At 44.9% G+C, this 27,358-nt stretch overlaps 1 protein-coding gene across 4 annotated transcripts in view; it reads left to right on the plus strand.

Annotated features, from left to right (window-relative positions):
• The window catches only part of coro1cb (coronin, actin binding protein, 1Cb), a 255,758-nt gene that overhangs the window by 212,803 nt on the left and 15,597 nt on the right, over window positions 1–27,358 (plus strand). For all 4 annotated transcript variants that reach the window (XM_038819220.1, XM_038819292.1, XM_038819456.1 and 1 more), the window contains 4 exons: window positions 2,951–3,080; window positions 14,754–14,935; window positions 15,888–16,007; window positions 17,729–17,833. In XM_038819220.1, coding sequence (XP_038675148.1) covers window positions 2,951–3,080; window positions 14,754–14,935; window positions 15,888–16,007; window positions 17,729–17,833 — 537 coding nt within the window. The remainder of the gene's footprint in view (window positions 1–2,950; window positions 3,081–14,753; window positions 14,936–15,887; window positions 16,008–17,728; window positions 17,834–27,358) is intronic.

Consider the following 27,358-nt stretch of genomic DNA (forward strand, 5'->3'; position numbering starts at 1 on the left):
CCAACTGCACAGAGGCACGAGACAAGGATGCCTGCTATCCCGCTGCCGTTTGCCCTGGCAGTCGACCCACTGGCGATTGCCCTCAGAATGGCGAAGGGGTGGAGAGGTATCCAAAGGGGAGACAGAGAGCATCGAGTCTCACTCTATGCGGATGACCTGCTCCTCTGCATCTCAAATCCCCAACAAGGAAGGGATAATGAAACTCTTGATGGAGTTTGGAGCCTTCTCAGATTATAAACTTAACCTGAGCAAGAGCAAGATCTTCCCCGTGAACCCGCAGGGGGGAGAGACAGCTGGCGGGACCTACCATTCAAGCAGACCCAGTCCAAATTCCGCTATCTGGGGATACAAATAGCTCATGACTGGACACAAATGGAACCTGACAAATCAAGTGGAGAAAGTCAAAAGGGACCGGCAGAGATGGAGCCCACTCCCCTCTCCCCAGCAGGGACAATACAGCCATGTTTAGGTCCCTCCCGATCTACATCCCCAACGCCTTTTGCAACACAGTCAACAAACTAATCATGGTGTTTGTGTGGCTGGTGGAAGAACCAAGGAAAATAAATGTGGTAGGCTTGGCCCTCTTCTGAACCTACAGTTATACAACCGGCTGGCCACCACAGAGAGTGAAGAAACCGGGAGCAAAGTGGGTGAACATGGAGGAGAATTCCTGCGCAGGAATGTTCCTCCGAGCCCTAACCACAGCTGCTCTCCCATATCCCCTGGCCAAATGCTCGAGGAGCCCAGTGGTAGTAGCCACTCTCTGGACGTGGTACTAAATGAGGCAGCACTTCGGCCTAACCAAAATGGCCCCCATCTGCAACGACCACAGGTTTGCCCCTGCAATAATGGACGCCACCTTCAAAAGGTGGAGAGAGGACGAGGGGACACTGACAATTAGGGACATGTTCAAGAACGATAGAGTAGCAACCTTGGGGGAAAGCGCAGAGAGATCCTAGTTATCAGGTGGAAACGATCTGCGATACATTCAGGTCAAAAACTCCCTCTGTAAGGAAACAACGCATACCCCCAGATACCAGGACACTCGTTTGTGGAAGAACTGCTGGACGTGGGCAGCCTAGGGAAGGGAAACTGTGCGGACCTGTATGAGCGACTGTTGAAGGAGGTACCCTTCTCCCTGGACGAGACAAGGGAAAAATGGGAGGAGGAACTAGGCATAGAGATAGGTGGAGGACTCTGGATCAAAGCATAACTCAGGGTGAACTTCACCACCACGTGCCTAGTGCTGAGCCTAACACAGCTAAAGGTGATATACAGAGCGCGCCTAACCAGAACCCGAATGAGGGGGTTCTTTCTGGAGGTGGAGGTCAAATGTGAATGGTGTAGGGCAGCACGGTGGTGCAGTGGGTTAGCCCTGTTGCCTCACGGCGCTGAGGTCCCAGGTTCGATCCCGGCTCTGGGTCACTGTCCGTCTGGAGCTTGCACGTTCTCCCCGTGTTTGCGTGGGTTTCGGCCCCACAACCCAAAGATGTGCAAGCTAGGTAGATTGGCCACACTAAATTGCCCCTTATTTGGAAAAAAAGAATTGGGTACACTAAATTTATATTTAAAAAAAAAAAAAAAATGTGAATGGTGTCAGGGTGCCTGGCCAACCACCCCCACGTGTTCTGGGCTCTCCAGACTTTTCGGCTACTGGATGACCTTTTTTGAGACTATGTCCGGAGTTGTGAGAGTGATGGTGGAGCCATGCCCAAAAGTGGCAGTCTTCGGGGTTTCAGATAAGCCAGAATATTTATGAGGAAGGGGGCTTACACTCGAGCCCTTGCCTCCCTGATCGCCCGCCGGCAAATCCTGCCCAGCTGGCGATCAGCAGTACCAGCCAAAGCTGCAGACTGACTATTCGACCTGGCAGAATTTTTCACGTCGGAGAAAATAAAATTTGCCACGGGGGTGACGGAAGACTGGCTTCCATAAACTTCTTCTAAGAGCTGTTCGTGGCCAGCAACCAGGAGAGTATGGTGGGGTGAGGGGAGACGCATACGAGCCACGGGACAAAGAGTAAAAGGTAAGATGGGGGGAGGGGGGGGGGGCGAAGACACAGAAGGAAAACGAGAGGGACAAGGGACAAAGCCGCAGGGGACTGGTGTGGTTCGAGGGCAATCTGAAACCCAAACTAAACTGGAAATAGACACCTGTAAATATGTCCTCTGACTATACTGAGGAGGTGCGTGTAACAGATGTATGCCGACTAAAGGGGGGGACATGGTCACAGCAGGAGGGAAGGCAATTGCCTAGAAATATGTGCTTGTTTCTCTTTGTCTTTTTTAATTAACTGTTTCCTTTTTTGGTGTGGTTTTGTAATACATAATTTATGAATTGTAAAAAATATAAGATGTGAAAACCCAATAAAAACACTAATTAATAAATAAATAAAAATGACATGGAATTTGCAGTGCAGAAACAGGCTTCTTGCCCAAAGCAGCATTCATAATTTTGAAGGTTAGATCACCCCTCAGCCTTTCCTTGCTAGAGGAAAGGGTCCCCACCTATTCAGACTCGATTCTACCACCATGTAAATGTTTTTTGCACCGTCAGTAACTTTTAGACTTACACACCCTGTTCAATCCACCTTTTGCTGTTGGCGTTCTGTCTGGGTACTTGTGTGTATGCCCAAACACAGGCCTGACCCTTCAATAATTATCTAAATTACTGTTCACCTTACATTCCTAGCGTAATTCAATTACTGCGTGGGTGGATTGTAAAAGGCAACCTGTTGCGGCAGGGACAAATATTTCTGAGGGCACCTTCTCATTGAGAAGAAGCCCAGGTGCAGCTCAGTGAAATCTTTGAAGTCCCCCACCCTCTGATTTTATAGTTTGTAAAACTGGCCAGAATTAGAATGCACGTGCAGATTATTTTGAGGATGATGTCCCGAGCCTTCATTCCACGTGGGCGCCGTTTAATTTACCTTTTGTTTTCCTGCTCATAGATCTGGCAGATCCCGGAGAATGGACTGACATTACCTATCACAGAGCCTGCCGTCGTTTTGGAGGGACATGCCAAGAGAGTTGGGATTGTATCTTGGCATCCGACTGCACGCAATGTCCTCCTCAGTGCAGGTGAGGCCATCTGTCGCGCTCGGGCCCTGTCGCCGTTATTCAACTCTGAATCTGCCGCTATTCAACTCTAAATCTGCATCAGCAATCCTCTCGCTCTGTGACCAAATGGCTTTCAGTCCAGTACATTTTGTCTCTGTAAATTTCAAAATACTCCTGTGCTAATGTTAAAATGTTTGCGATGGTGAGAATTTCTTCAACCATATGGCTTTGTTTCACATTTGTTATACCTGACAATTCCCATGCAAATTCAGCATCTTTGTGTGTTTTGTTAAATCTAAACTTTGTCTCTCTCCTAGGCGTGAATCCATGCATTACATAAGCCTAAAGTGAATGAAAGCTGTCTCACTTATCCTTTGTCTGTTTTAAGTTGCATTATAATTGTTGTTCACAGGAACCATTGGAGCAGCCACTCTCTGTGGCAGTCTCTTTGACACTGAAGAAATTATGAAAGTTCTATAGGTTACACCTCCCCTTAAAATTAATTTTGTTAAAGTGACAGAATTTCATTGGTTCGGGTTTTGTGGATAGAAATGGTTTGAGTACCTTTTATCAAAAAAAAAGCCTTTCACTAAACGTGAGGACTCTTTGTCATTTCTTTTTCAATAAAACAGGCTTGGAACTGCCCATTAGTCTAGTTCACTCATCTGGAAGTACTGATGTGAGACCCATTACTTATACATTTCATTAAAAGTCTCGAGTCCTCAGTGATTTCCTCTGCATGTCTGGCTTTCTTTCCAAAATGGAGACCCAGAGGCCTTTGCACACCAAAGTGTGCCACTGAAGGCTCCCACTATTGAAGTATTTAATGAGGCCTCAATAACATCAAAGCATTCATGATTTCTATAAAAGCCGATGAAGCTCATTAAAGGGGAGAGTTTAAAAAAAAAATCAAGATGATAGTATTTCCTACAAATAGATAGTGGTTTAATTTGAGATTGCATTGAACTGGTCTGAGGACAGGCATGCATCTACTGCCAGTGCAAAGTTTTCCAGAGATTTCTACATGAAAGCTTTGACTTTGAAAGATAGTTCGTACCTCCCAAAAGTGATTCATACTCCAACTGTGCCCCAATGATTGTTGGTGTGTGTATTGCCGGAGCGTTGCGTTGACTAATACAAACCAGGCAGATTCCAGAGTAGATTTGTGCTGACTTGGCTTAGTGCTGTTGGTCGAGGTAGTGCTCTTGAGGTCAAAATCCCTTAGGGTAGGGAGTGACTATTGACACTGGTTCTCACATCTGACTGTGCTGGGACGTGCACAGATGTGGACCACTGGTTGAAGGCTAACCTGCTGATGCTCATGACCTAGGAAGTTAACAAGTGTAAGGTGGGCAATTCTGTGGGATAGGGTATGATAGCAGATATTGTACTTAATTTCAGTCTGCTTTCCAGGATGACAGAATTGTTACAGCCATTTGGCCTGTCGAAACGATGTTAAAACAGGCGCTTTTAAGAACTTAACATTTTTTTAAAAATGTACAGCAACAGTTTAGTGTTTCCAGCAGTGTGTGAAAGTGATGTAGAAGAAATTTATACCAGAACACCCTGCCTCAAATCGGAAAACATTCTGACTTAATTTGACTTGTTTGAGATGCTAATACTGTATTAGGGTTAGCACCAATGAGAAGCCTGGAATTTTAACTCGCACTTAAGTTAGACAATTCAAAATAAAAGCTTTTTAGAATTCACTGCCTGATTTCTGTTTTAAGTCTAATTTGATTAGCCCCACCCTGATGTGCAAAGGTTAAAGTTCAGTAAATTGGCAAATTGAGGGTGTGCTTTACAATGAGTCATGCACTGAGGCAGATCTTCATTTGCATGAGCAGATCCATGACCATGTATAGAAGCGCTCTTGTTTTCAGAGTTTCCTTTGACGAACCCTGCAATATAAATGAGTAACATTAGTTCCCAGGTCTGCTGTGTGTCATTTATATAGCTGAGGGGCTGGCCAGGAATGTATGGAGGTTACCTGGAGGTTAATACGTGGTCGGAATGAAAGCGCTCGTTTGACGAGGTGTCAGAAAGGGAAGAAAAGTAGTTAATTTGCTTATCCTGCCCCTGTCTGACCTGGGGGGTTCATTAGGCTACTGTGGTCCAGCACAGATGGGGCACTATTGTCTATTATTGATCACCATTGGCTACTACAGTTTTTTGGCTGCTAGTTTTTAAAAAATGTATATTTTACAAACCTGTATCAAAGCAGGTTACAGCGAACAAACACCCCAGGAAACATGCTTCGCTACAATCAACTATACAGTCTGTACAGATTTTTCCTCTTTTTTTCACCCCCCCCCCCTCCCCCCGCAAAGAACAGCCCCTCAAACACGGTCACAAACATCCCCCCACCTTTCCTCAAACCCCACTGAAGAGCCCCATAACTCACACTTTATCTTCTCTAATCGCAGGAAGTCGTACAGGTCACCCAACCAAGCCACTTCCCCCGGTGGCGATGCCGACCGCCACTCCAGCAAAATTCGCCGCTGTGCAATCAGAGAGGCGAAGGCTAAGACATCGGCCTTTCCTCCTCTCCATGAGCCGGTCCGGCTTCTCTGAGACCCCAAATATTGCCACCAAAGGGTCCGGGTCCTCCACCTCCACTATTCGGTCTAACACTGCGAACACTCCTGCCCAGGATCTTCCCGATTTTTCGCAACCCCACAACATGTGCGCGTGATTCGCTGGCCCCTGCCCACACCTCTCCACTCATCTGCTACCCCCTGAAAGAACCCACTCATTCTCGCCCGAGTCATATGCACCCTGTGCACCACCATAAACTGTATCAGGCTCATCCTTGCACATGAGGAGGTCCCGTTTACCCTACGCAGTGCCTCACTCCATACTCCCCAATTGATCTTCCCTCGCAACTCCCCTTCCCATTTCTCTTTGATCTTCACCAGCCTCTCGCCTCCCTGCTCCCCCAGCCACTTTTTTATATATATAAATACAAATCCCTCACCTTGACCAGCCCCACTTCTCTCCACCTCCTGTATACACTATCCATCTTCCCACCCCCAACCCCCGGGCTCAAACCCATGATCCTCCACCTCCTGTATACACTATCCATCCCCCCCCCCGGGCTCAAACCCATGATTCTCGCACAGCGGCGTTAACACTGACATCCCTTCCACCCTAAAATGGCTCCGCAACTGATTCCATATCTTCACTGTGGACTGCACCCCGGGCTCTTTGAATACCTACTTGGTCATTGGCAACGCTGCCGTCCCCATAGCCCTCAAACCTGACCCATCACAAGATTCCTCCTCCATCCTAACCCACTCTACCCCTTCTCCTTCCCACCACCGCCGCACCGTGTCCACATTCGCCGGCCAATAATAATGAAGCAAGTTCGGCAACGCCAACCCCCCCCCCCCCCCCCGCCCCTCTGCCTCTGTAGCAGGGTCCTCCCACCCCCGGCACCTCGGCACCTTCCCCGCCCATACAAAGTCTAAAATGAGCGTGTCCATTTTCCGAAAAAAGGCCTTTGGTATAAAGATTGGGAGAGCTTGAAAGATAAACCAGAACCATGGCAGAATATTCATTTTCACCACTTGGTCTCTCCCTACCAACGTTAAGTGCAGTGTATCCCACCTCGTAAGATCCTCCTTCGCCTCATCCACCAGGTTTGTTAAGTTCAACTTGTGGAGCCCCGTCCATTCCCTTGCTACCTGAATCCCCAAATACCTGAACCTATCCCTCGCTACCGTATGTGCATCCCCCCTAAATTAGCCCGCTGTGCCAGTTCATTCACTGGGAATACCTAATTTTTCCCTACATTCAGCTTGGTCTACTACAGTTTAAAGGAGCGTCAGATTGTAAAAGTGGTGTGTCTGAATCCGTTCGTAGGGCCTTCAGACAGGTAAAGAAAGGAGCAAATGGATCTGAAGGCCCAATGATCCGTTCATAGGGCCTTCAGATCCATTTTCTCCTTTCTTTACCTGTCTGATGTAAAGTTCCTAGCTGTTCCTAACTCATTCATATCCCAGGATTTGCTTGTTTCCTGCCCTCTTCGGATTTTTTTTTTCCATTGGGTCTTTTAATTGACTGCATACGTGGCTCTAACGTACAATTCGCTTTGAGGAAGTTATGTTCCACCTTCCTTTGTTTTACCAAGTGTGAAACTAGAGAATGTGGGCAGAAGGCGAACTTTTCTGGCCCTACCTCCATCTTTTTGTTCTGCTTTCCTCTGACGAATGGACAACTCTTATCGATTGAGGTCCCTACCAGAGGGGCTTCAAGTGTGTTCTAGGCTGATTGAGCTACTGGAATGGGTCCACAAAGCAACAACACTGTGGGATGATGGTATTAGGAACCTGGAGTGCACCAAATGTTCCTATGTTGCAGAAATGAAAACTCTGACTGAATCTTTAATCATACACCAACCTCCTGAAAATTCTAGTTGTTACCCTTAATTTGAATGAGTTCACGTGATAATTTTTCTAATGAAATCTCAGGATTTAATTTGGCTCCTGATGTATAACAGTGTGACCTCTGGGTGACACTTCAACAGAAAGCAGTGTTTGAACGCTGGAGGATCTTTAATTCAGCAAATTAATGGAGAATGATATGAACTTATTTTCTTTCTTGCCTTCAACAGGCCTCAAGCCCTCCAACACTGTTGCTATTTCCAATTTCCTTCCCAACCTTGCTGCCAACCCTTGCCTCCCCTCCCCTTCGCCCTGTCCAAGCCTGGAACCTGGAGTTCATTCTGAACCATGGGTTCTTGTTGCAATTGGATAGAGGTGGAATGGAGGGGTAACTGGAGAAATAAACTCTTTCTCATCACTGGCCTTTTCATCATCTGTTTAGTAACTACACAATGGCACAGTAGTTAGCACCGCTGTCTCACAGCACCAGGGACCCGGGTTTAATTCCAGCCATGGGTCACTGTTTGTGTGGCATTTGCGCCTTCTCCCAGTATCTGTGTGGGTTTCCTCCGGACGCCCCGGTTTCCTCCCACAGCCCGAAGATGCGCAGGTTAGGTGGATTGGCTATGCTAAATTGCCCCTTAGTGTCCAAAGATTAGATGGGTTCTGGGGATAGGGTGAAGAAGTGGGCCGAGGTAGGGTGGTTTTTGGAGGGTCGGTGCAGACTCGATGCACTGTAGGGATTCTATGATTCACATAAGGGAGCTGCTGTTATTAAGAGACGAACCTGCACGTGCTACTGCAAAGTGATTTTTTTTTTTTTTTGCAGTCTTATTCTGTAGTGATGGACCTGTCTCGATCTATTTAAAACAGTGAAGCTTTTGATTCCTTGCAGCTGTCTTGACTGAGAGAGCAGTATTGTATATTGAACATGCCTCAATACCAGTAATGCACTGTATCATGCTCTTTCCCATGCCTCCCCTTAAAAAGGGGTTAGGTTAGCTTTGATATCCCCACAACACCTTGACTGAGTACTAAGTCAACATGTATGAAAGATGAAAATTCAAACCTTGCTGATTCCCGTGGCCCTAAATTACACTCATTAACCCACTAGGATGCAGTGTTGTGCCTCTGAATTAATGTGTCATTCCAAACTTGGGCTACAATTTGAGGAAACAACTCTTTTTTTTAAAAGTGAATTTACAGAATCGAAGCAGCTCATTCAGCCAAACTAGTCAATGCCAAGTGTTGATGCTCCATATGTCCCTCTTTCTCTCATCCTATCAGCACATTTGTCCATTCCTTTCTCCTTGTGTAATTATTTATTTTTTTCCTTGAAGCACAGCACACTACTTTGTTGGTGAGAGTAAAAGTTAATTGTTATCTTGGAAAACCATAAATTGAGACTCTGTTTTATATCTGGGACATTTGGACGAGCATTTACTGTTCCTCATCCTGTGCTTCCACTTTTGCAAGTTCCCTTTGAATATGTAGACAAAGCAGTAACTCCCAGTTGTCATCAATGGTGCAGTTTAATGTTTCTGGCCTCTTTTATCAATGCCACCTGTTACTACCAAGTGGGGTCTTTATCCAAGCATTTTGGATGCCATACATTGGTGGTATTTTCCAGCATTTTTATTTCAATGTGCATCAACTTGTTTCGAACTTTTGTATTTTTCTCTCCCCACCCCCATATGCTTCCTGAAGAATCACCAGGCTCTGTACAATTACTCTGCTTGTGACCAGTGCAAATGGTCATTCCTGTAAGCAAGCCCTTAGCTGCCTCTGAACCGTAGCATGACCTCATGCACAAAGTATCTGATAATGTAGTGTTCTCCAGGTTGAACAATAAATCCCTTATGCTGCTGATTAACTGCCTCATAATTCTGGTCTCTCCAACTGACAAATAACACTGACACTCCATATAATCTTGAGCCATAAAATACATGTTGGGTTTAATTAGATGATCAAATTAAACAAAAATGAGAACACAGCAAATTTCAGCAGATCATAGTAATTACTCCTTGATTTCTTGTCCATACATAGGAGCAGGAGTAGGCCATTCAGTCCCTCGAGCATGTGCCGCCATTCAATTAGATAACAACTGACCTGTATCTTAACACCATCCACCTGTCTTACTTCAGTAGCCCTTAATACCCTTGCCTAACAAAATCTTTATCAATCTCTGTTTTTAAATTTTCAAATTTAAAACAGATTAGGGGCAACAGCAATGTTCTCAAATTGTAGGATGTCCCCAAGAACTTGTTCTGAGGCTTCAGTTCTTCACTATTTATAAATGACTTGGGTGAAGAAATAGATCCTCTCCCCTAAGTCTGAGCTGGGTTTTTTTTTGGGGGGGGGGGGGGTAGGAACGGGAGGGGTTGGGGAGATACCTGAGTGATCCGGAATTCCCACTACCCACTAACATTTGTGACAGAGGTGTTTATGACATCTTCCCCTGAATGTGCTGACTCCAGGGTAGCATAGTTACTTCACAGTTCCAGGGTCCCAGGTTCAATTCCCGGCTTGGGTCACTGTCTGCGTGGAGTTTGCACATTCTCCCCGTGCGTGTGTGTGTGGATTTCCTCCGGGTGTTCCAGTTTCCACCCACAGTCCAAAGATTTGCAGGTTAGGTGGATTGGCCATTCTTAATTGCCCTTGATGTCCAAAAAGGTTAGGTGGGGTTACTGGGTTACGGGGATAAATGGGGAAATAGGGTGGAGGCGTGGGGCTTCAGTGGGATGCTCTTTCGAAGGGCTGGTGAAGACTCGATGGGCTGAATGGCCTCCTGCACTGTAGATTCTCTGATTTAAGGTTATACATGCTTGTTTTAGACTCTTGCATGCAGATATAGTTACACACTCTCTGCCCCATGAAATCCTTTCATAAAACACCCTGGGCTGGATTCTCTGGTTCCCGAGCCGCTTGTTGCTTAGCGGCGGGATTCTCTCTTCCCGCTGCTTGTCAGTGGGATTTCCCGTTAAAGCTACTCCATGCCGCCAGGAAACCTGCGGGTGAGGGTGCACTGCCGGCGGGAGAAGTGAATTGCAAAAGCCGGAGAATTTCAGCCCCTCTATGCTCTGAGAAAAAAAAACAAGTCTATGCAACTTGTCCTCATCACTGAGCCCTTTTAGATGTGGTGGTGTTAGGGATGCCTGGTCAACTCTGAACAGTGGCCAAGAGACTGGATCAGCACCATAATGTTTTAAAGTTTTTTAAGGTCGTGCGGAAAAATAGATTCGCTCAGGAGTGATATCATAAGAAATAGGGTGTGGCTATTTTATAAACAAACTTTATTAAAACGAAAGAAAGCAGTATTTAAACTTTTAAAATTCAACCCTAACAATAACAGATTACATGTAGTTTCTTAACTTTAACACACGAGTTCCCATTAAACAGCACTGAAAATGAACACACAACACTCATTCCACTTACATAGGCAAAGATGATACTTGCATGTATGAAGCAATTTTCATCTATTCGTCAGGTTCCTTTCGAATCCTTTTCAAAATTCTGTCTCTGGGGCAGTTTTTTTTTTCATTACCTCTCCCGATGGTTTTTCAAATCATTTTCCTCACTTGTTCAAACCAAGATTATTTCTCTCTTCCCCCCCCCCCCCCCCCCCCCCCTCTCTCTCTCTCTCTCTCTCTCTCTCTCTCTCTCTCTCTCTCTCTCTCTCTCTCTCTCTCTCTATCTCTCTAAGCTCAACCCAGCCCCTCAAAGGTTCTCTCCTGGGAAATCCAGACTTGAACCCATTATCGTTATCTTAGCTGTTTGATTTTCCACTCCTGTTTATACTAAAGAACAGTCATGCTTTTGATATGCAACTAACTTCCCACTATGAACAAAGAGGCCATCAGACTCTAATGGGCTAATGGCTGGTCAGACAGGAGTGTCCTGAAGGACAATGGATCTTAACTGACTCACTCTTGCTGAACAAGGGCATCCTGTGTATTCCCACTAATGAGATATTAAGTCTGAATGGGACAACGTAACTCAGGCCAGGTGTGGGTGTATCCCTCTGCCTCCGTGCTAGCAGTTTTCCCCTCTGTTTAACTCCTAAATTGCCTGCTACACCTTCGCTCCATTTCTGAACCCAATTTCCTAATATCTCATTCGTAACAATGGCATTCTGATGTATCCAATGTGCTGCACCCTCTTCAAGGTCAGTATCATCTTTGTCAGGTGTGGTACCCAGAACTGAATGCAGTACTCAAGATGGGACCTCACCAAAGCTCTTTACGGATGTAACTTGTATTCTGGCCACCTTGAGGTATAAATAAAATCCATTAGCCTTTTTAATTTTATTTGTACCCATCCACTGGTTCTTAGTGATCTTGGTGCTTGAGCATTTAAATCTTTATGTTCATAAGCAGTTCCTAACTTTTTTACCATTTGGAAGATACTCTCATCCAACTTTCATTGGGCAAAGTGGGTGACTGCACACGTTCCCATATTTAACTCCCATCTGTAACAGTTTTGCCCATTCAATTAATCTCTCAATGGCTCTTTGCAGCTTCCTACTCCCTCTATTTCCCGTTGCCCATTAGTGCCATCAGAAAGCTTGAGATACACAGGCCTCTATTTCTTCACCCAAGTCATTTATAAATAGTGAAGAACTGAAGCCTCAGAACAAGTTCTTGGGGACATCCTACAATTTGAGAACATTGCTGTTGCCCCTAATCTGTGCCTCCCAATCAATTACCTATCCAAGCCAGCAGGTAGGCCCCAATTTCATGCACTTTCATTTTTAATAATGGCTTACATGGTACTTTGTTGTTTATAGCGAGAGGATTTGAATAGGAATAGGGACGCTTTACTAAGCATTGATGAGGCCACAACTGGGGTATTGTGTGCAGTTTTGGTGTACTTACCTGAGGAAGGATGTTCTTGCTGTGGAGGGAGTGCGGCAAAGGTTTACCAGGCCTGGGGTGGCAGAGCTTTCATACGAGGAGAGGGACTAAGTCGGTTAGGATAGTATTTATTGGAGTTTATAAAAATGAGAGGGGATCCCTTATAAATGTATAAAATTCTAACAGGATTAGACAGGGTGGATTCTGAAAGAATGTTTCTGATGGAGGAGTCGTCCAGAACTAGGGGTCATAGTTCGAGATTAAGGGGTAAACCTTTTAGGACTGAGGTGAGGAGAAATTTCTTCACCCAGAGTGAATCGGTGGAATTCACGGCCACAGAAAGTAGTTGAAGCCAAAATGTTGCATAATTTCAAGAAGAAATCGGATATAGATCTTGGGGAGAAGGCGACACTTGATGATGAGCCATGATCATAATGAAGGTGCAGCAGGCTTGAAGGGACGAATGGCCTACTCCTATTTTTTATGTCTGTTTCTATGTATGAATGCCATCTGAAGTCCATATCTATAACCTCAATTACTGGTGTGTTTGTTACCTCTTCAAAAGGTTCAACTAGAGTCATAGAGAAGACTAGATTCATTAGAGAAGACTTGCCTATTACAAATGTAGGCCAGTGTTCTCTCATCAGCTTATTTTTGTCCAAATGCTTAATGACCCTGTCTCTCTGAACAAGATTCCCTTTAGATTAATAGCTATTTGATCATTCAAACTGATTTCAACAACCCAAGAATGTTTTTGAAATGCCGTGCGCTCTGAACTTGGAATACACTTGCATAAAGCTTTCATGTAAACTGGTTATCCACAACGTCCTTTTACTCTGTCCTATCCTGCCATAGCCTGAATGGTCAGTGAGCAATTCTGAAAGCTTTATCCTTCTTTGATCCACAGGCCATTTCCTTTAGGTAAGTCATGGTAATCATTTTGTACGTTTTATTGCAAACCAGTCAAACAAGGTGACAGCTAACCAGCTGCCAGAGCCCCTAGACAAGTGACTATGTGAATAAATAGAAGCAAGAGTCTTTGCAGAACAAAAATACTGAATCAAGTTTAAATGCGGCTTTGACCAAGTCAAACCCAGTGGATTTTTCAAATAATGTCTTGTGTTTTTCGTTTAAAAAAAAATAAATCTTTTGAACTAAAAGCAAAGCAAAAAGTAATAAAGTATAGACAAAATTCTCAATTTTTATTGTATTCTAGTCTGCAATCTTAAAAAGTTCAGCCTAAGACAGTTGCCCCTCGAAAATAGAAATCCATCAGTAACAGTGAAATTACTATGGTGATAGTGTAACAATGATTCATTAAAAGCAGTGCATATGAATATAATCTTAGCTGTCTGAACCCAACCTTTGAACCACTTCTTCTGTTCTATTTAAAACTGTTGCACTTAATTGACTGACATGAAACAGCCCCAACAATGTTAAAACAATGTTGCACCCTTGTAAGCGGAAAACAGCTTTTTACTAAAAGCAGGCAAATGACCCTGCACAATGGCAATGAATCCCTGATTGACCAACAGACATGCCTATTTATATTACTTCGCCACAAGGGGAGCAGGTAGAATCTGTTGTTTGTTTCTGCCACAATTAGAATTTGTGACGTTAAAGGAATGAGTAAGTGGTCCATCCTTTCTGTATTTGGAAAGAATCATCCAAACACAACGCTCGTTACTTGTACAACATGATATATAATGCTCCTGTCGTTATAAATCACTTGTCCTCTGCCATGGGTGATTTGCTTTTGATTGAAGACTTGCATATTTTCAAAAATTGCACGTGAGAGCCCTTCCTGTCTCCTTATTTCATGTTTTGTTGTACTTCTGTCATCAGCTTCTCTGTTATAAATTCTTATGTCCTTATTTACAATCAGAACTACCGACATAAAATGGTCATCCTGTAATTATATCCTCCAGCCATAGTGTGGTGTTGTAGCACCTCAGTTTGGAATTGCCTGACACCTCGGGCTGCCCTTCAGTCAACACTGCTGCCCAACTTGTTCCACATTTTCTATTTCTTTCTAAATGTAAAATTAAAACACCACACAGAACATATGACTTTAAAATGGGGCTGGATGATACCTGTTCACCTTGGTTCAGTTATCCTGCTTTACTAAGCGGAAAACAGCTTTTTACTAAAAGCAGGCAAATGACCCTGCGCAATGGCAATGAATCCCCATTTGCACATATTCAGTTAATCTAATGGAGAATAAGTGTGACATTAAAATATAATAACATTGAAAAGTACTCAATTACTTACCAAGGATTTTGTGTTTGAAGTTGTTTATATTGCGAAACATGATTCGGGGATGGTCTGACCCGCACTGGTATTTAGCTGGACGTACTCTAGTACTTCCAAGTGCTTTGGGACATCCCGAAGTCATGAAAGGCAACATACCGTTCAAGTTTTAAAAATACTTTGGATCTGTGTCTTTTACTGTTTAGGGTGCGACAATATAATTATCATCTGGAATGTGGGAACAGGTGATGCCATGATAACACTCGATGAGATGCACCCAGATATGATCTTTAGCATCTCTTGGAACCGTAACGGAAGCCTGATTTGCACGACATGCAAGGACAAGAAACTGAGAGTGATCGATCCACGGAAAGAGGAAATAGTTGCTGTGAGTACTTTCTTCGTCCCATTAGTAAACGTCCCATGGGGCGCATTACTTAAGATGGCAGAAGTCGAATCTGATGTAAGCAATAACTAAACATCTATAGCAAGAAGTACAACTCTTAGTGAATGGAGAATAATAAAGACTTTTATGGCTAATTAATGCAGTGCCATCAACCAGGGCAAGAAATATGAGGTGAACCTCCAACCACGTATCTGCATCATTGCCCAGACCGCTTACTTCCACACCTCAGCTCACCTGTTGCTGAAACCCTCATGCATGCCATTGTTACTTCTAGATTGGCTATCCTAACATACTGGCCTGAATCTCCACCTCTACCCTGCATAAACGTATGCCCATTCAAAACCCTGCTGCCAGTGTCCAAATTCACACCAAATCCCATTCATCCATCACCCTTGTTTATCAACCTACATTGGGTCCGATTGGGCAGTATCTCAGTTTTTAAAATCCTCATCCTCAATTTTAAAACCGTCCCCTGGCTTGACCATTCCCTGCCTCCGTAACCACCTCCAGCCTGGCGTGAAATAACGTCAGCTGGGTGTTTTAAATATCTGAAGATTGGAAGATCAATGGTCAACTGACAAAGTAAGGACTTTCATAGCTTTGTGGTTACGATAATTTGCAATTTTGAATGAGTCTAATACATAGCATGAGCTTTGATTTTGAGTAGTAATGTGAGGAGGAGAATGGGGCATTCAGACTGGTATAAAAATACGCTTGGTGAGGTGAGTGGCCAGGTGTAGCCACAAGAGAAATAATTCCTATTGATAAAACTTTTGGAAACCAGAGGCTGCAAACAGATGTGTGCAGTTGAAAGAGTTACGCAATATATGAATTTTAAACATTTATGATGCAGCGAGGAATTCTTTGCTCTTTTTCATTGAAATTAAAAGGTGGTTTAAATATTCTTCCTTCCCTGAATATTGAATGAATACAGGAGAAGGATAAAGCTCACGAGGGAGCAAGGCCCATGAGAGCGGTGTTCTTGACGAATGGAAGTATCTTCACCACTGGCTTCAGTCGCATGAGCGAACGACAACTTGCGCTGTGGAATCCGGTGAGTTTGGGCATCAAACACCAATTTAAGTCGAGGAAGGGGGTAAAGAGAAGAGTCCGTTTGCTCTGTGTAGAAGATTTTCTGATTTACTTTCTGGTTACATTTTGCTGCATGCTACTTGAGTGAATGTTGGGGTGGAAACTTTCCTTTGGTAATAGAATAAAATTATACTGGGCTTCACAGGTCAGGCAGCCAGATATCATGCTGCATTATTTGGCAAATGGAGAACTGCTGAACATTATCTCCCTCAAAGACACAACCCCATTAACAGAATGTGCAATCTAAACCCATGAATCGGATAATTAGGGTTTTACATACTTGGTTGGTGATCATGTTTGTGTGACAGTTCCCTCCAATTGGATACAGTTGTCTAGGGACCTCGGGTGGTAGAATTGTAGTACTACAAACTTGAATGGTTCGATACTGGCAGAAAAATTAAGAGGAATGCTTGTTGCTCAGAATTACATTGAAAGTGTGGGTTGACTTACTTCAAAATGCCTGATTCTAAAATATTCTTTAGCAAAACATAACCCTAACCAAAGCAAGAAGATTGAATCACTTTTCATCTAGATCCACTCTAGTGATGTCATTGATATATCAGAATAAGTGTTAATTTTATTAGTAGCTAAGATTCTTGGCCAATCCATTGTTGCCTGACCTGGGAAGGAAAGCACACCCCCCCCCCCCCCCCCCAACACACACACACACCTGTTGCAAGTGATAGTTTTGAGTTGATGTCGCTGAATTTTAATTTTGATTTTGACATTTCTAAATCCTCATAGCAGGTTGCCTAATCTAGTCTACCTTATTGCATGTGGCAAAGCCAACAGCGGACAACATGCGGAGAAAATGCTTCATCCAGGGCTGTACAGTAAACAAGTGTGAACCTGACTCTGTTTGAGCTATTTGTTTGACCAAGAAGTTTATTTCTGTTTGCAATCTATTACGATCCTGGACCTGGCCCCCACAGTTTCTAGGATACCGGACAGAAACACCAATTTTTTTTACGTTTATAAGACTGTGAGGAAAAGATAATTCGCCACAAGAGTGACTCCATGTACAAATTGGGATTATGGTATATTAAAACAAATTATTAACACTGTATTAAACTAACCTACGCATCATACCGTTACTACTTAAACCTCATCCATCACCATAAACGTTCACTCCCCCTTTCCACCAACAGTGACAGCAGTGTGTACCATCTAAAAGATGCATTGCAGCAACTCCTCAGTGGTCCTTAAACAGCACCTTCCAAATCCACAACCTCATTGCCGAGAAGGACAAGGGCAGCAGATACATGGGAACACCACCATCTCCAGTTCCCTTCCAAGCCAAGCATCATTTTGACCTGGGACTATATTGCCATTCCTTCACTGTCACTGGGTCAAAATCATGGAATTCCCTCCCTTAACAGCACTGAGTGTACACCACATGGACTGCAACAGTTCAAGAACGCTGCTCACCACCACTTTCTCAAGAGTGATTAGGGATGGGCAATAAATGTTGGTCTAGCCAGCAATACCCACATCAGGTGAACTATTTTAAATTTAAAAAACTAGGTGCATCTGATATCCAGTCACAAACCAATTCACAGCTTCCTAAACCTACAAATTGTATTCAAGGGGCCTGCGATTAACTAAAGGGGGTTCGCAACAATTTGCAAATATATATTTTGTGCATTTTGCAGAGTTGTTACTGTTTCTGGATTCTTTTTCTAGGAAAGCATGGATGAACCCATAGCTCTGCATGAAATGGATACCAGCAATGGTGTGCTTTTGCCATTCTATGATGCGGACACAAATGTCGTTTACTTGTGTGGAAAGGTAAGAATTTTTATCTTGGGTATGTTATGAATACCAAAGGGTTGGGGCCATGTTGAGCAAAGTGGTTAACAGCTAGAAAATGAAGATCATAAAACAGCAGGCGGGCCGAGGTAGCTGGAGGACTGGAACTGAGGTGTCTGCACTGTTTTCAAAAAAAAATGCAGCCCAGAGCATTGTTTTGTTTTGGGAGTTAAAACTACACTTAATTTAGAAGCAGCCAGCGAGTGCGGGAAGGCTCCATCGTCATGGAGATGGGTGGAGTTTAAGAAGTTCTTGGGTTTCAGGTTATCTGTATTTGCTTTGAGAGAGTGTTCTGCAGCAGGGGAAAATATGTTACTGCTCTTACCAAGCTCCAGGCAGCAAAAAGTTCTAGGAGCCGTTTGATAGTTCTGCAGTTAAGGTTCAGGAGAAGCTGTGGGAGCCATATGTAACTCGGTGTGGCTGGGCAGAGTGAGGCTTGATTATATCCAGGGGTCATGCCAGTGAAGAGCTGAAGTGCCAGTAAGTAGAAGCTGGCGTGCAGCTAACCAGATCTTATCAAAAGCTTGGGGGGGGGGGGGGGGGGGGGGGGGGGTGGCTGGTCTAGAATAACAGTTACTCTGAGCACCCTTTTTAGTTTGTTTCTTTGTATACAAAGCATCAAAACATAATATTTAAAGACATCTCCAGCAATTAATTTATTGTGGAGTTTCTTCCTTGAATTAGCGATGATGGATTCGCCTATCGCTTCAACAGATGAGAAAATCACGGACTGTTTTCCCGATGCAAGAGAACGTCTTTGTATGTCCCTGGTTTCCCAATTATAGCAGTGGCCTCCCTGTTTCCAGAACTGGCTCTGTGATCAGCGCTAAATATATTCAGCTACTGAGAGCATCAATTGAGAGCAGAGGGTGCGGTTTTAAAAAAAAACTCAACTTTTGCAAATGTGATGCCTAATTCTGATGAACTGTATAGATCTCTCTCTCGTCTTACCTGGTAGCAGAGTTGCTGCACACAGACCTGAAAACGGTGGTGGGGGGGGGGGGGGGAGGAGGAGGAGAGAGTGGAAATTAAAGGGGAGGAGAGAGGGATTGCTCGGTCAATGTTAACTGTGTCAGCTCTTGTCAAGGCAGTCTTTCTGAAATGGGACTCATTCCTGAGACTCGTTTTCAACCTGTGAATTCTTTGTATTTGTAAAATTATATATGATTATGATTCATAGAACATAGAACATTACAGCGCAGTACGGGCCCTTCGGCCCTCGATGTTGCGACGACCTGTGTAACCATCTGAAGCCTATCTGACCTACACTATTCCATTTTCATCCATATGTCTATCCAGTGACCACTTAAATGCCCTTAAAGTTGGCGAGTCTACTACTGTTGCAGGCAGGGCGTTCCACACCCCTACTACTCTCTGAGTAAAGAAACTGCCTCTGACATCTGTCCTATATCTACCACCCCTCAATTTAAAGCTATGTCCCCTCGTGTTGGTCGGATCATCATCTGAGGAAAAAGACTCTCACTGTCCACCCTATCTAACCCTCTGACTATCTTATATGTCTCTATTAAGTCACCTCTCAGCCTTCTCCTCTCTAACGAAAACAACCTCAAGTCCCTGAGCCTTTCCTCGTAAGACCTTCCCTCCATACCAGGCAACATCCTAATCAATCTCCTCTGAACCCTTTCCAAAGCTTCCACGTCCTTCCTATAATGTGGTGACCAAAACTGCACGCAGTACTCCAGGAGCGGCCGCACCAGAGTTATGTACAGCTGCAGCATGACCTTGTGGCTCCGAAACTCAATCCCCCTACTGATAAAGGCTAGCACACCATATGCCTTCTTAACAGCCCTATTAACCTGGGTGGCAACTTTCAGGGATTTATGTACCTGGATGCCGAGATCTCTCTGTTCATCTACACTACCAAGAATCTTGCCATTAGCCCAGTACTCTGCATTCCTGTTACTCCTTCCAAAGTGAACCACCTCACACATTTCCGCATTAAACTCCATCTGCCACCTCTCAGCCCAGCTCTGCAGCTTATCTATGTCCCTCTGTATCCTATAATATCCTTCAGCACTATCCACAACTCCGCCGACCTTCATATCATCTGCAAATTTACTAACCCATCCTTCTACACCCTCTTCCAGGTCATTTATAAAAATGGCAAACAGCAGTGGCCCCAAAACAGATCCTTGCGGTACACCACTAGTAACTGAACTCCAGGATGAACATTTGCCATCAACCACCACCCTCTGTCTTCTTTCAGCTAGCCAATTACTGATCCAAACTGCTAAATCACCTTCAATTCCATACTTCCTTATTTTCTGCAATAGCCTACCGTGGGGAACCTTATCAAACGCCTTACTGAAATCCATATACACCACATCAACCGCTTTACCCTCATCCACCTGTTTGGTCACCTTCTCAAAAAACTCAATAAGGTTTGTGAGGCATGACCTACCCTTCACAAAACCGTGTTGACTATCGCTAATCAACTTGTTCTTTTCAAGATGATTATAGACCAGGGGTGGGCAAACTACGGCCCGCGGGCCGCATGCGGCCCGCCAAAGGTATTTCTGCGGCCCACCAAGTCATTTAAAAAAAAAAAAAAAAAATTTTTTTTTAAAATTTTTTTTTTTTTTTTTTTAAATTTTTTTTTAAGGTTAATGCGGGGGGGCTGTTGGGTTACTTACTGGTATAGGGTGGATACGTCGACTTGAGTAGGGTGATCATTGCTCGGCACAACGTCGAGGGTCGAAGGGCCTGTTCTATGTTCTATATGAGGCGCCCAGAATCATAACCGGGTGAAGTAATTATTTTACTTAATATACTATGCGGCCCTTTGTGAATTGTGAATTTCTGAATGTGGCCCTTGCATGGAAAAGTTTGCCCACCCCTGTTATAGACCCTATCTCTTATAACCTTTTCCAACAGTTTACCCACAACCGAAGTAAGGCTCACAGGTCTATAATTACCAGGGTTATCTCTACTCCCCTTCTTGAACAAGGGGACAACATTTGCTATCCGACACTATTCCTGTCGACAAAGACGACATAAAGATCAAGGACAAAGGCTCTGCAATTTCCTCCCTGGCTTCCCAGAGAATCCTAGGATAAATCCCATCTGGCCCAGGGGACTTCAGTACGGCAAATGGGAAGCTTTCCATTCTTGATCATAGCAATTGGTTAAGAGAGGAAAGGAATGATTCATGGGCCTCCGCTAGTGCTTTCCCTGATAACCAATTGGAAATACGAGAGCGGCCCATCAGAGGCACTGCCTCTAATTCATTGCCATGTATCTGAGCGTTAGCTCTTGCTTTGTGCCTCAAATGTATCGCACCCTGATTTGCATTGGGTATTTAGTAGTGGAGTTGAGAGTCTACCCACTCCTCCCACAGCAGCAGGAGGAGGAAACCGAGTTCCAGACAAATTTTGTGAAATGGATTTTGATCGCGAGGTTGCGATCTAAAGATCCGGACCCCTTATCCAACGTCCCAAAATCCGGAAGGACCCGGAAACCAGCTACATTTGAAGCTGGTGCCCTGGGTAGCAATTTGAATGAAACTCTTTCATTTACTTTTCATAATTTTCCATATAAGTACATGCAAGGTCTATGATCAAAATCCCCAAATCCGGTTCCGAGCTTCCCAGATACAGGGCCCGGTACCTGTACACGTGTTTCCCCACTAATTGTTTTCCCCCGGCAATGGGACTTGTGGAATATCGCACTGTGTGCAGTATATTGAAAGTTCCAGCTGGTGTCACTGCTGAGCTCTTTGCTTTTGCTGCACTGTTAACTGCCTGGAGTTCAGTGCTCCGGTTTCCTCCCACAGTCCAAAGATGTGCAGGTTAGGTGGATTGGCCATAATAAATTGCCCTTAGTGTCCAAAATTGCCCTGAAAGTTGGGTGGGTTACTGGGTTATGGGGATAGGGTGGAGGTGTTAACCTTGGGTAGGGTGGTCTTTCCAGGAGCCGGTGCAGACTCGATGGGCCGAATGGCCGCCTCCTGCACTGTAAATTCTATAAGAAAGAACATGCATTATGACTCACACTTGAGAGAAATGCGGCACTATGACTGGTTCTCCAGAAACTGAATCACCGGGTGAGAATTTCTGTGAACCTCAGGACTTATAAATAAGCGGTGAGCTGATCTGTGAACCATGGCCAGCTTTAATCAAGCGTGTGACAGAGATGCCGTTTGGTATTAATGAGGCTAACAGCGCTTGCCAGTTAAAATAGTCTCCTGCCTACCCCGACCCTAACAGCTCAGACAGCTGTGTGTTGACAAGTATGTCATCAATTAGATCAGTCTGTGTTGAATCTTTATCCAAGACTTCAATATGGGATCAGTATTGCTGTTCTCCGCACAATCCAACTGTACAGAAGACAAAATCCTTAAAGACACCATCAGTTCCAATTGTTGATTCATCTGTAAAGCTGCCTTGGGAAGTGCATTGAAAGCAAAAAGAAGCCCGGTGTGCCCCCCCCTCCCCAACCACCACCACCACCCCGTGCAGAGCGTGCACTTGTGTGCCTGTGTGAGATCTTCCTGCAAGAAGCTACCATACAAGATAGGGTATTAACAAAAAGTGATGCTTGAACACCACTGAATCAAAGCATTCTGGCGGTGGGAGAAGCAAGAAAATGAAGATTTTTATTTTTGTCTGGACATCTACAAAAAAAGGTGGAAACAAACTTGACAAATACTTTCCCAGACAAAGTTGAAAATGTGAGGGTATCCCTTTTTTGAGTAAAGAATTTAAAATTGCCGAATTTTTAACATGATGACATAAAGATATACTGATTATAGGATATCCTGTGCTGTGTGGTCCAAGATAATGTTTGCACAGTTACAATAACTGATGCGTTCGAACGTCTGTTAACCAAAGTTCTGACTCGTGAGCAGTGTTTCTCCTGATAGCTTCCACAGCTCCCTCAGCCATATCTCCAGTGCCACTATCAGGATTTTATTTAGACAGCACATTAATTTTATGTGCGAAACACCTTTTACTTGCAGTGTAGGGCTGGCATCTATCATTCTCTCCATTTTATTATAACCTTTATGTTCATTGGCAGATTAGTCACCACCGTCATTGCTCCCTGACTGCCCACCAGGAGGCTTAATTTGGCAACTCCGCAATATTGCTTCTTTCCTCTCGCCACAGTTCAGTTTGCAAGTGCACAATAGGAAGGATGAAGGATAGTGGGGAAGGGTCCAACTGCTGTGCCCTTATTCGTCTGGGGAGATGGATGGGGCCCACTCAGTGGTTGATTGTCTGATTCTCTTCTAGTAGTAATATCTTAGGAGATGGTTTGTGGATCCGAGGGGAGGGGCATGTTCTGACAGTTCTTGTTCCTCCCTTTCACCTTTCCTCTGACTTTGAGAGTTTTTGAGGGCATTGCTTCTACTTGTCTCTTTGTGCTGGTAGCTGTGCAGACTGGCTGGGGTGGTGTTGGGTCTTGGTGACATTCAGACATGTCCGCCAATTGGGATTAGTTTATATTCCCTTTGGTTCTTGGCCCTGAGGTATCCTGTTGTCCGGATGAGGGCTGTACTCATGTTGGTGTCCCGATGTCTTGTCCTTTGATCTGAGGATTGGAGAGGGGATTGTGGAAGTTCGGATTCCTGATCTTGGTTCCTGTTCTTGCTGGGTTTTTTTTACTCCTATGGAGGGGGAGACCTTAGGCTGAGTTTGGGTTTGGTTGTGCCCAGTCCTTACTGTCATTTTGCCGCCTGGGCGGTGAGGATGGCTGCTTGCTCTGGCCTGGATCTGGAGAAGAGTTTAAATTGCGCTGTACGAGATAGTCAATTTCCCCTTGGCACTGGGTTCTGAGGGTATTTTTTTCTTTTGTAATTTTGTTTTGTAGCTGTGGAGGAGATGTAGGTCGATAATGTTGCCTGCATCCTGTTCGGGTACAGACAGGCCATTTATCAGTGAATCATCCGGCCTTACTCATTCCCAAATTTGTAATGATTATTGTTTTGTGCTGTACCTGTTGTACATCGGCACCTACAGCTATATTTCTGCTTTTGTTTGTTTGTCTGTTGCAAATTGTTTGTTAAAATTGAAAAATCCAATAAATAGACTTTAAAAAAAAAAAAAAAATCCCTTTGCCCTTGCTTCCTATTGAAATACTGCTGAAGTTCCAAAATCAAGAATCCGTATCTAAAAGGTGAGAATTCATGTTGATATTTTGGGTGGGCATGACATCCAAGATCAGGTTGCTTCGAATGAAAAGGCTGCACATAAACTGTTTGTCATTTTGTGTCGCAAACCTTTGTTTTAATATGCACCATAGGGCAGGCTGGCTCCACTGGGTGGTGCTGTCGTGCCATTCGCTTGTGTGTAGGCACCTGTAGAAATCGCAGCAATACAACTTGTCACTGTGTTACTGCTCTTTGAATGGAGCCGTTTACTCTTATCCCATTTCACTGTTTGCATCCTTCTACATTCACAGAATCATATATCACAAGAGAGAGCTGTTTGGCACCCTCTCCCTTGCCAACCTCTGACAACTTTCCCCAGATCTCCCTCAATTTCTCACTTTCAATTAATTACCCGGTTCTCTTCTGGGAAGTTACTACTTTTAAAAATGTTTTTATTGAGGATTTTTCATAATATACAGGAAAAAGGTAAGCGCGGACATACGTTGAAAACGAAAGAGAAATAAAGAAAAATATATACACATCGGTCATCTTCTGTTATTTACATTGGTTATCTTTCGTTATTTACAACGGTTACAGCTTCTGGTTTTATGTTCTCCAGTAGACATTTGGTTCAAGTTGGTTACCATGTTTCTTTCTTCCCCTTTTCGTCTTGACCTCCCTCCCCGTCTGGCCGTTTTCCTTCATCAGCTCTTGTATCCTGTTCCTGTTCGCTTGGCGTGATGCCATGTATTTTGTCATTAGTTGGACGTGGTTGGGCTCCATGCCACTTTATTCCTTCCCCTCTCTCTGCTTTCCCCCCCGCTTTCTCTCATTGTAATACCATGGCTACCCTCTCCCTTCCTTTGGCTGTTGACTACAAACCGGTCTTGGAATAACTTGAAAATGGAATAGTGTAGGTCAGATAGGCTTCAGATGGTTTCACAGGTCGGCGCAACATCAAGGGCCGAAGGGCCCGTACTGCGCTGTAGTGTTCTATGTTCTAACTGGGTTAATGGCTCCCACGTTTTGTGGAAGCTCTCTTCCAACCACCAGAGAGCGAATTTATTTTTCTCCATTTGGAGAAATTTTGATAGGTCGGACAGCCGGTCTGCAGCTTTGGATGGTGCTGCTGACCACTAGCCGAGCAGGATCCTCCGGCGGGCAATTAAGGAGCCAGAGGCAAGGGCGTCGGCCCTCCTCCCCATGAAGAGATTTGGTTGTTCTGATACCCTGACAGCTGCCACTCTTGGGCAAGGCTCCACCATCAGACCACCACCTTAGACATTGCCTCAAAGAAGGCTTTCTAAAACCTAAACCAGTCTGGAGCAAGAGCAGAACATGAGGGCGTGGTTGGCTGGGCCTCCTTGGCACTGTTCGCATTTGCCCTCCACCTCCGGGAAGAACCTGCTCATTCGGGTTCTGGTTAAGTGGGCTCTGTGTACCACTTTCAGCTGCATTAGGCTGAAATTTGTGGGGGTGGAGTTGACCCTGTGCAGTGCTTCACGTCAAAGTCCCCATCACCATATTTCAAACCCCAAGTCCTCCTCCCACTTTTTTCTTGTCACGTTCACTTGTGTATTCGCCCTCCCCAGTAGTCACCCATACATGTCGCCGCAGTTTCCTTTCCCTCGGATGTCTGTGTCGAGCAGGCCCTCAGTGATGTTGTAGTGATTGGGGGTATGTACTCGTTTCCCTACGTAAGAGGTTTTTGACCTGCATGTATCTTAGTTCGTTCCTCCCTGTCAGCAGGAACTTCTCTGTCAGTTCCGCGAGTGTTGTCAGTCTGTTGTCAGTGTCGAAGTCCCTAACTGTCAGCGTCCCTCCACCCTGTCTCCACCTTTTTAAGGTGCTGCCCATTGTTGCCGGCGTGAACCTGTGGTTGTTGCAGTTGGGGGCCTTATCATCGGACATTTTAGTTAACTTGAAGTGCTGTTGCAGCTGGCTCCATGACCGGAGTGTTGCTATCACCTCTGGGCTCATTGAATATTTATTCCATGGGCTTGGGAGTGTCACCATGCCAGGGCCCGGAGGGAGGTTCCTCTCAGGAGATCTCCTCCATAAGCACCTACTCTACTTCTGGCTCTTTTTATCCACCCTTTTACCCCCTCCGCAGTTGCCGGCCAGTGGTAATATTGCAGGTTCGGGAGGGCTAGCGCTCAATGCAGTAGCCTTTTTGGGATCCTTGGGATTCCCCCCCCACCAACACACACACATATATATATACACACACACACAATGATCAGTTTTTCTAATGAGTTGAAGAAGGCCTTGGTGATGTCGATCGGGATGGATCTGAACAGGAACCTGGGCAGTAGGTTCATCTTGATTGTCTGCACTCTACCAGGGAGAGTGGGAGTGGATTCCATCTCTGCAGGTCCTTTATACTTCCTCCATCAGGCTGGTCAGGTTACATTTGTGGATCCCTGTCCAGTCATGAGCGATTTGGATCCCCAAGTAGCAGAATTTGTGCCGGGCTTGTTTAAATGGCATTCCCTCCAGATCTGCCCCTCCCCCTAGCGGGTTCACTGGGAAGACCTCACTTTTGCTCAGGTTGAGTTTGTAGCCTGAGAAAGCTCCAAACTCTTTCAAGAGCGCCATAGTTCCTTCCATGCTGCATTGCGGGTCCGAGATGCAGAGGAGCAGGTCATCCGCTTAGAGCGAGACTCTGTGCCCTCTGCCTCCTCTCTGGATCCAGTTCTTTGCAGCCCTAAGCGCGATCGTCAGTGGTTCGATCGCTAGGGCGAACAGCAGCGGGGACACCGGGCATCTCTGTCTTGTGCCTCTGTGCAGCTGGAAGTACTTAGAGCTAGTTTTATTTGTCCGTATGCTCGTTGTGGGAGCGTTGTACAGGAATTTCACCCACGTGGTGAACCCTGCTCCAAGCCCGAACCGCTCCAGCAGCTCTGAGGCATTTCCATTAGACTCTGTTGAAGGCCCTTTCTGCGTCCAGGGAGACCATCACCTCAGGTATTCTCTCCCCGGATGGGGTCATGATTACGTTTAGCAGACTCCTCCCCTGTATGGGTGAACTGCCATGGGTCCACAGCCCCCATCCGCTCCATGAATATGCCGAGTTCTTACGCCATGTTGGAGGTCTTTCCTGTTTTGGGATTCGACCTGTCTGTCCATGGGTCCTGTACATAGTGGAAGCCCACCCCTCATGATTATTCGGCACTTGTCTATGTCTGGGATTTCCGCCATGGTCTTTTTAATAAACTTTGTGCTGCCCCAGTTGGGAGTGTACATGTTGACCAGGGCCCCATCTAGGACACCGCTGACCATGACGTAACCTCCCGCGGGGTCCGTAACTGTCCTTGTCGCCATAAGCAGCATCCTCTTATTTAACAATATGGTTACCCCCCATGGCCCTATTCCCGTAGCAGGAGTGGTAGCTC

Source organism: Scyliorhinus canicula, chromosome 1 (assembly GCF_902713615.1).
Source record: "Scyliorhinus canicula chromosome 1, sScyCan1.1, whole genome shotgun sequence".
Lineage (NCBI taxonomy): Eukaryota > Metazoa > Chordata > Chondrichthyes > Carcharhiniformes > Scyliorhinidae > Scyliorhinus > Scyliorhinus canicula.